The sequence below is a fragment of the Tinamus guttatus genome, unplaced genomic scaffold (assembly GCF_059628265.1).
Source record: "Tinamus guttatus ecotype Peru unplaced genomic scaffold, ASM5962826v1 Tinamus_guttatus_pri_ptg000307l, whole genome shotgun sequence".
In the NCBI taxonomy this organism is placed as follows: Eukaryota; Metazoa; Chordata; class Aves; order Tinamiformes; family Tinamidae; genus Tinamus; species Tinamus guttatus.
The window spans coordinates 2,017,469-2,025,508 of NW_028288841.1; the positions used below are offsets into that span (position 1 = coordinate 2,017,469).

The 8,040-nt window shown below is 69.1% G+C and overlaps 1 protein-coding gene across 2 annotated transcripts; it reads left to right on the forward strand.

Annotated features, from left to right (window-relative positions):
• The first annotated feature begins 433 nt into the window (after window positions 1-433).
• Window positions 434-7,300, forward strand: QARS1 (glutaminyl-tRNA synthetase 1). 2 transcript variants are annotated; one of them, XM_088528214.1, is made up of 24 exons: window positions 434-581; window positions 949-1,096; window positions 1,162-1,271; window positions 1,371-1,446; window positions 1,760-1,824; window positions 1,954-2,007; window positions 2,401-2,458; window positions 2,916-2,987; window positions 3,178-3,263; window positions 3,464-3,550; window positions 3,721-3,820; window positions 3,995-4,073; window positions 4,175-4,283; window positions 4,360-4,490; window positions 4,603-4,695; window positions 4,902-5,039; window positions 5,111-5,198; window positions 5,281-5,424; window positions 5,494-5,598; window positions 5,735-5,827; window positions 6,106-6,233; window positions 6,702-6,768; window positions 6,997-7,122; window positions 7,198-7,300. In XM_088528214.1, exons 1-24 carry the CDS (start codon window positions 444-446, stop codon window positions 7,246-7,248), a joined length of 2,346 nt encoding a protein of 781 aa, XP_088384340.1. In that variant the 5' UTR covers window positions 434-443; the 3' UTR covers window positions 7,249-7,300. The 2 variants fall into 2 exon arrangements, with proteins under 2 accessions (XP_088384340.1, XP_088384341.1); XM_088528215.1 differs by lacking the exons at window positions 434-581; window positions 949-1,096 and having other exon boundaries at window positions 1,222-1,275; window positions 7,198-7,296.
• The last annotated feature ends 740 nt before the right edge of the window (window positions 7,301-8,040 follow it).

An 8,040-nucleotide genomic window follows, 5' to 3' on the forward strand; every position in this document is an offset into this window, starting at 1 on the left:
TGGAGGGGAGACATGGGGCGGGATACGGGATGTGGGAGGGCGGGGGAACTGAGGAGGGTCACGGAGAGGACACGGGAACCGACATGGGAACCGACACGGGAACCGACATGGGGGGGGCCCGTTCGGGGGCGGGGCAGGCAGGGGGCGGGGCGCGCCGAATGGCCCCGCCCCCCAGGGTCTGGCCCCGCCCTCGCCACCAGGCCCCGCCCCGGCCCCACCACGTGCCCCGCGTCTGAGCCGGGCCCTTTAAATGATGCAACGGCCAGTAAGCTTGGCCCCGCCCCCCGCGCGTCTATTCGCGGAAGCCGTTAGCTACCTCCCCTTCCTATTGGGTGAGTTGCGAACCGCGCGGCGTCGATTGGCGAAGCTTTTTCCGACGTCCCGCCCTCCGGGCCCCGATTGGCCGGGCGCGTCCCGCCCCCCGGCCGGCAGACGGCGGCAGCATGGCGGCGGAGGACGCGGCGGCGGCGGCGGAGGAGGCGCTGGGGCTCTTCACCGCCATCGGCCTGAGCGAGGCCAAGGCGCGCGAGACGCTGCGCAACGCGGCGCTCAGCGCGCTGCTCCGCGAGGCAGTGCTGCAGGTGCGGCCCCCGCTGCGCCGGGACCCATCACCCCCGGCCCTGCAAGCCGGGGCCCCCCGCACGGTGACACCCGCGGCAGGCCGGGTCCCGCCGTCCCGTGCGGCCGCGGGGCTCATCCCGTCCCGTCCTGTCCCCTCGCCCCGTCCCCTCCTGTCCCCTCGTCCCGTCCTGTCCCCTCATCCCGTCCCGTCCTGTCCCCTCGTCCCGTCCCCTCCTGTCCCCTCGTCCCGTCCTGTCCCCTCATCCCGTCCCGTCCTGTCCCCTCGTCCCGTCCTGTCCCCTCGCCCCGTCCCGCTGTCCCATCCCGTCCCGCTGTCCTGTCCCATCCTACCTCACCCCATCCCGACGCTCTCTGCCCGCCCCGCAGGCGCAGCGCGCGCTGGGCCCGGCCCTCGACAAGGCCACGGGCACGCTGCTCTACAACGCGGCCTCGCGCCTCAAGGCCCCGCAGCACCTCGGCTTCCTCGTGGGCTACATCGCGCGCCAGGAGATCCGCTCCGACCTGCAGCTCGGTGGTACGGAGCGCCCCCGCCGTGCCGCGCGTGGCCCCCTGCCACCCCTCACGGCACTGTGTCCCCAGCCGCCCTGGACTACCTGAAGAGCCACCCCCTGGAGCCGCTGGACGCGGCGGCCTTCGAGCAGGCCTGCGGCGTGGGCGTGAGCGTCACCCCCGAGCAGATCGAGGAGGCCGTGAGTGAGGGCAGCGCGCGGGGAGGCTGGCGGGGCCGCGGGGCTGGTCCCTGCTGTCCCCTGCCCCGCTCATCCCCGCGTCTCCGTCCTGCTGCCCAGGTGGAGGCCGTGATCAGCAGGCACAGAGCGGAGCTGCTGGCCGAGCGCTACCACTTCAACATGGGGCTGCTGATGGGTGAGCGCTGGGCACCGCGGTGGCACCCGCAGGGTCCTGGCTCCGAGGTGGCTCCTGCCCCGGGACGCAGCCCTGCACCGCTGCGTGGGCCGTGCTGGCACAGTGCAGACATCCCACCGTGGTCCCCATGTGGCCTGGGAATGGCACTGCTAGGGACACTGGAGACATCCCTGATCAAGGGGCTGCTCCCAGCCCCTGGCCATGGTGTCCTGGGCTAGGACATGAGCACCTCATCCTCACTCCATGGGGTGAGGAGGCTGAAGCCTCCAGGGCCGGGCCAGGCTTCTCTCCCACGATGTCCCTGTGCCTGCAGGGGAGGCACGGAGCCGGCTGCGCTGGGCGGACGGCAAGACCATCAAGAACGAGGTGGATCTGCAGGTGGGCATGAGAGCGGCGGGTCGGGCACGTTGTGGGGCCCATGGTCCTGTCGGTGCCGTGGCCAGCTCGGGAGCTGGGGGCCTCTTCCAACCGCTGTGCCCGCATCAGGCCCCTTTCTCGCTCCCCCAGGTACTGCATTTGCTGGGCCCCAAGACAGAAGCTGACTTGGAAAAGAAACCAAAGGTGAGGCAGAGGGGAGGGCTGGGATTGGGGTGGCCTTTTCCTGATGTGTGGCTTTTCCCGCTCTGCACCCCCAGCCACCCTCCTGCTCCCCCGAGCACCCTCCAGGCCATCTGCCTGGGCTCCGGGCCGGGCACAGAGCCCTGAAGCTGCGAGCAGGAACCTGGCAGCGCTGGGCTGGCTCCAGACCCTGCTGGAGTCGTTTCTGCACCTCAGATGCCCCTTCTCACTACAGGGGCATGGGCAGCAGAAGCAGCCTGCTGCGGTGCCACAGCACTGCGTTGTCCTGGGCCCTGTCACCGTCCTGGGCACAGGGGGTGCTTGGGGACAGCGCAGGCTGGGGCAGGGCCGGGAGGCAGACTGGGGCGCTCAGTCATGCTGTGCTGGTCCCTGCAGACAGTGAAGGGCCGGCCGGGCCAGGCGGAGAAGCCGAAGGCGGCCGTGGTGGAGAACGGTAAGAGGCTCTGTGCTCCTGCTGGCGACCGCTGAACGCTTGAGGCTCCGCGTGAGCGTGTGGCACTGGGGCAGCCTCTGCCCGTGGTGCCTGCACGGCTGGCGCGGGGTCCACAGGGTGCAGTGAGGAGGCAGTGAGGAGCACTTGGGGCCCACTGTGCTGGCCAGGCCGGGCAGCTCCCATGGCTCTGAGCAGCCCTGTCTGTGCATGCCCGCTGCCACCCGCCCTGCAAGGACCCGGCGCTCAGGCTCCCTGCCCCGGGGTCACTGCTGGTGGGACTCAGCTGGCATCCAGCACCCATCCTGCCCTGGAAGGGAGGGCGGGATGCCAGCAGGGCTGGGCCCCTGCGAGCTGCAGGGGCGGCAGTGCCAGGGTGTCGTGCTGGCTGCTCCCTAGGGCTGGCAGGGAGGGTTGTGGTGGCACCAACTGCTGCTCGACCCTCGTGTACTCTCTGCAGGTGAGGTGGGCACAGAGACACTGTCGCTGCTGGAGCAGCTCCGGGGAGAAGCCCTCAAGTTCCACAAGCCGGGTGAGTGGTGGAGGTGCTGCCATGACCTGGTAGGAGCCACGTGTGGGACCGCGTGGCTTGGCCCCAGCCTTGTGCTCTCTGTGAGCCTGTCTCAGCTCCACATCCTTCCCTATGGGCTGGCCCAGCCCGGAGAGGTGCTGGAGCCCTGCCACATCCCTGCGCCCACGCTGACCATCCTGCACCCCTCCAGGAGAGAACTACAAGACAGAGGGCTACGTGGTGACACCCAACACCATGGCTCTTCTGAAGCAGCACCTGGCAGTCACAGGCGGGCAGGTGAGGTCAGCCCCAGAGTCCAACATCCCAGGCCTGGAGCTGTGTGGCTGCGGGGACACAGCCCCTGTGGTGCGACAGGTGGCACCCAGCTGGCACATGGAGCTATGTCAGACCTTAGGGGGCTCATGTTAGTGCCCCTCTTGTGGGGAGGGACAGAGCTGCCTGCTGAAGGTCGGACGTGTCCTCTTTTCCCCGTGCAGGTGCGGACGCGGTTCCCACCTGAGCCCAACGGGATCCTGCACATCGGCCACGCCAAGGCCATCAACTTCAACTTCGGCTATGCCAAGGTGAGAGGCACCCAGCCCTGCTGGCAGCACCCCAGCCCCAGGGCCCTCACTGTGGCCAGGCACACGGTCCCTGTTCTGGGGACCAGAGCCACAGGAGCCTGCGGAGCAGAGTCACTGGCCTGGCCGTGCAGCCCTTCGGGAGCACACGCTGACTGTCCCCGCGTCCCCAGGCCAATGGCGGCGTGTGCTTCCTGCGCTACGACGACACCAACCCCGAGAAGGAGGAGGAGAAGTACTTCACGGCCATCCGGGACATGGTGGAGTGGCTGGGTACGGCCAGGACCGGGGAGGGCCAGGCTGCTGCCGCGGGCATTTCTGCCTGCAGCTGGGAGCGGGGGCAGCCCCTGCCTACTCTATGTCTGCCCCAGCTGCTTCCCTCATGGAGCAGGGGGTGCAGGGCAGGACGGGGCCAACCTGATGCCTCATGGCTCCCCATGCCCACAGGCTACCAGCCCTACGCAGTGACCCACGCATCAGATTACTTTGACCAGCTCTACACCTGGGCCCTGGAGCTCATCCGCAGGTGAGTGCCCGGGGCAGGGGGGATGCCCAGGGCAGCCGCCTGGCTCCTCCTTGCCGAGGGGCCGTGCTGCTCACAGCTGGTGCCCACATCTCCCCCCGCAGGGGCCAGGCCTATGTCTGCCATCAGAAGGTGGAGGAGATCAAGGGCCACAACCCACCACCGTCGCCGTGGCGGGACCGGCCCGCAGAGGAGTCGCTTCTGCTCTTCGAGGTGCTGCCCGGCCGGCTGCAGCCTCTGCATCTCCGTCGGGGCTGTACCCGGCTGACGGCCTCTTCCATCTCCTCAGGACATGCGGAAGGGCAAGTTTGGGGAGGGGGAGGCCACGCTGCGGATGAAGCTGCTCATGGAGGATGGGAAGATGGACCCCGTTGCCTACCGTGTCAAATTCACTCCGCACCACCGCACCGGGGACAAGTGGTAGGGGAGCATCCCGGTGCGCGCGGCAAGGACGGGCTGGCATCCCGGTGACCGGCAGGGAGCGGTGCCGGTGCCGGGTCCGGGAGCGGGGCTGACTGCGCCTGCCTGCCAGGTGCATCTACCCCACGTACGACTACACGCACTGCCTGTGCGACTCCATCGAGCACATCACGCACTCCCTCTGCACCAAGGAGTTCCAGGCCAGGTGAGCGCCGCATGCAGCGCAGCCTGGAGCCCGCTGGGCAAGGCAGCCTTGCAGCTTGATACGGGGAACATCTGGGTGCAGCTTGGTGGGGGCTGGAACGCTGAGGAGCAGCGGGGAGCTGGCCAGGCCGAGCAGAAAGACCATGTGTCCATGGGCTGTAGAGCAGCACGAAGCTGAGCTGGGTTGGATCTGTGCCTGCCTTGCAGACGGTCCTCCTACTTCTGGCTTTGCAACGCGCTGGACGTCTACTGCCCCGTGCAGTGGGAGTACGGGCGCCTGAACCTCCTCTACACCGTTGTCTCCAAGAGGAAGATCATCCGGCTGGTGGAGACGGGCGCTGTCAGGTAGGCCTGAGGCCGCAGCCAGGGCGCTCTCGCTCCGCGCGCGCTCCGCTGTCACGTCGTCGTTTCCGCAGGGACTGGGACGACCCGCGGCTCTTCACGCTGACGGCTCTGCGCCGCCGAGGCTTCCCCCCCGAGGCCATCAACAACTTCTGTGCGCGGGTAGGCACCGTGCGGCCGTGCGGGACAGGCCGTGTTCCTCGGTGTCCCTCAGCTGGCGCGGTGACGCCGCTCCGTCCCGCAGGTCGGTGTGACGGTGGCGCAGACGACAATGGAGCCACATCTGCTGGAGGCCTGTGTGCGGGAGGTGCTCAACGAGAAGGCCCCCCGCGCCATGGCCGTCCTGGAGCCGCTCAAGGTCACCATCACCAACTTCCCTGCCCCGGAGGTGAGGCAGCCTCAGGCTGGGGTGCGGGGTGGGAGGCCCTGGGCAAACACTCACCCTGCTCCTCCCCAGCCTTTCGAGGTGCTTGTGCCCAACTTCCCAGCTGATGAGACCAGAGGCTTCCATAAAGTGCCCTTCCAGCCCACCATCTACATCGAGGAGACAGACTTCAGGGAGGTGAGATGAGCACGGACCTCTGCACACATCAGGCTGTTCTGCCCTCACTCCTGGGACACCACTTTGGGGATGGAGGGACGCAGCGGGAGCAGGGCCTGCGCTGGGCACCCGCTTGCACTGCTGACCTGTCCCACAGGACATGGACAAGGGCTACAAGCGCCTGGCCCCGGGGCAGCCGGTGGGGCTGCGACACACTGGCTATGTCATCGCTGTCCAGAACGTCATCAAGGTGGGTGACCGGGCCCTGCTGCTGTGAGGCTGCCCACAGGGGCCGTGGGGTGTCAGGCAGAGCTGAGCCCCGCTGGGAAAGGCAGCGATGGTGCCTGGGGTCTGTGGAGAGGAGGTGTGGTGGGGACACGGCCCTGTCCTCAGCGTGGCCAGGAGCAGGGCTGTGCAGAGTGGGGCAGCCCCCTGCCTGCTCGCCCCCAGGCTGTGGGGCTGGCAGTGCTGCCCCAGGGCTGCTCTGCAGCGACGGGGCACCTGCCTCACTCGTCTCGCCCTGCCCAGGATGCCAGCGGGCGCGTGATGGAGCTGGAGGTGACCTGCACCAAGGCAGACGTGGCGGACAAGCCCAAAGCCTTCATCCACTGGGTGTCAGAGCCGCTGGCGTGTGAAGTGCGGCTCTACGAGCGCCTGTGAGTACCCAGGCTGCCCGCAGACGCCCGGGCGCAGGGTCAGCGGAGCAGAGCGCTGGGTTTTGCTGCAGCCCGGCCTGGCAGCGTGGCCGGGTGCCAGCAAGCCCTGCTGAGGCAGTGCCTGCCTCTTGGCAGCTGAAACTGGAGCCGCGTGTTCAGCAGCTTTCTGCCGCTGCCGGCTCTGCGCTCCCTGCAGCCATGCTGGCACCCTGGCTGCATCCCCCTGCCTCGTGCATCGTGCCAGGGCTCCGTGTCCCCCATGGGGAAGGGACACGCTGCTCCTGGGCAGCACTGCAGGTCTCAGGGGTGCCTGGGAAAGGCCACGTCCACCTGGCAGCAGAGATGTCCCCGGTGCTTGGTGGGGACGATCCTGCTGTGGGGCTCTGAGCGTGGCTGCCCCCGGGCTGCCGAGGGGCAGAGCTGCCCCTCGCTTGGGGACTTGGGCTGACAGCCCCTCTTTCATTGCAGGTTCTTGCACAAAAATCCTGAGGACCCAGCAGAGGTCCCCGGGGGATTTCTGAGTGACCTCAATCCTGTGAGTAGTAGCAGAAGGGTCCAAAAGGCTGGGGGAAGCTGGGACCCTGCTGCCCCCAAACCAGAGGCACCTGCTGCAGGGCCAACCCTGCTGCTGCCTTTGTGTGGCCCTGGTTTGTCCCCAGCAGCTCCAGGGAGAGGGGCGGGATGGGTTCAGCGCAGAGGGCTGGGGGCAGAGGGGCATCGGCTGCACCCATTAGACTGCTGAGTGTTCCTGTCCCCCTTGCAGGACTCCCTGCGCGTGGTGGACACCGCCCTGGTCGACAGATCCGTGTTGTCCGCGCAGCCCTTCAGCAAGTTCCAGTTTGAGCGGCTGGGCTACTTCTCCGTGGATCCCGACAGCAGCGAGAGGAAGGTGCGGCTGGGAGAGGCAGGCGACTCTGTTCCCACGGGCGTCGCGTTGCTCAGAGCTCTCCCTCCCTCCCCGCAGCTCGTGTTCAACCGGACGGTGACGCTGAAGGAGGATCCTGGGAAGGACTGAGGAAGCCGCCGCTGCCGCTTGCAGCCGCCCTGCCTGGCTCTGGGGACGCTCCCCGGCACGGTGCTGCCCCGCGCCGCCGGGCAGGGCCCTGTCCCCGCACACCGCGAGAGCCACAGCTGCCTTAGCACGACCCCACGGGGCCGCGCAGCGCCCGCGACAGCATCACCTCAATAAACTGGAGCATCAGAGCCAACCGCCTCTGTCCTCTCACTGCGTCCTGTCCCCGGGGGGGCATGGGAAGGGGGCACAAGCTCTGCCTTAGCACGCAAGGGCTCAGGGTTGGCCCCCATCATGTGGGGCTGACGCACCCCAGGGAGGGTCGCCCTGCCCTCCATCCGTGCTCCAGGGCCTGGCCCTGCTGCGTGGCCTCCAGCGCTCCAAGGGGGCCGATCTGCTCCCGCATCCCAGGCCAGCACGGGCTGGGACAGGGTCCCCGGTGAAGGCCAGAGCAGGGTCCCGCTGGCGGCGGCGGCGGGGAGGGCAGGAGCGGGAGGCCGCGGCTGTGTACAAACAGCACCGCTCCGGCCCGGTTAAGGTGGACTCGAGCCGGGCGGCCCCTGCCCAGCGCCGGGCCGGGGGCCGCGGAGGCTGCGTCCCGGCCCCCGGCTCGGCCCGCGCCGCCCTGCGGTGCCGGGCGCGGGGGGCCCCGGCCCTGCGGCGGCGCCGGAGGAGCCTCTGCCCGGCCCCGCGGGCCACCTTAAGCGGCGGAGGGGCCGGGAGGCTGCGCCGAGCACATGGGCGCGTTAAAGCAGCCGGGCCCGGCCCGGGGCAGGGGGACCCTCCAGCCGCACG

Excerpts from the sequence above, each read along its gene's own strand:
- QARS1 (XM_088528214.1), top strand. The coding sequence starts at position 444 with ATGGCGGCGGAGGACGCGGCGGCGGCGGCGGAGGAGGCGCTGGGGCTC. Across the intron at positions 4,696-4,901 it reads ACCAAGGAGTTCCAGGCCAG|ACGGTCCTCCTACTTCTGGC; the intron begins GTGAGCGCCGCA and ends CCTGCCTTGCAG. Across the intron at positions 5,199-5,280 it reads TCAACAACTTCTGTGCGCGG|GTCGGTGTGACGGTGGCGCA; the intron begins GTAGGCACCGTG and ends TCCGTCCCGCAG.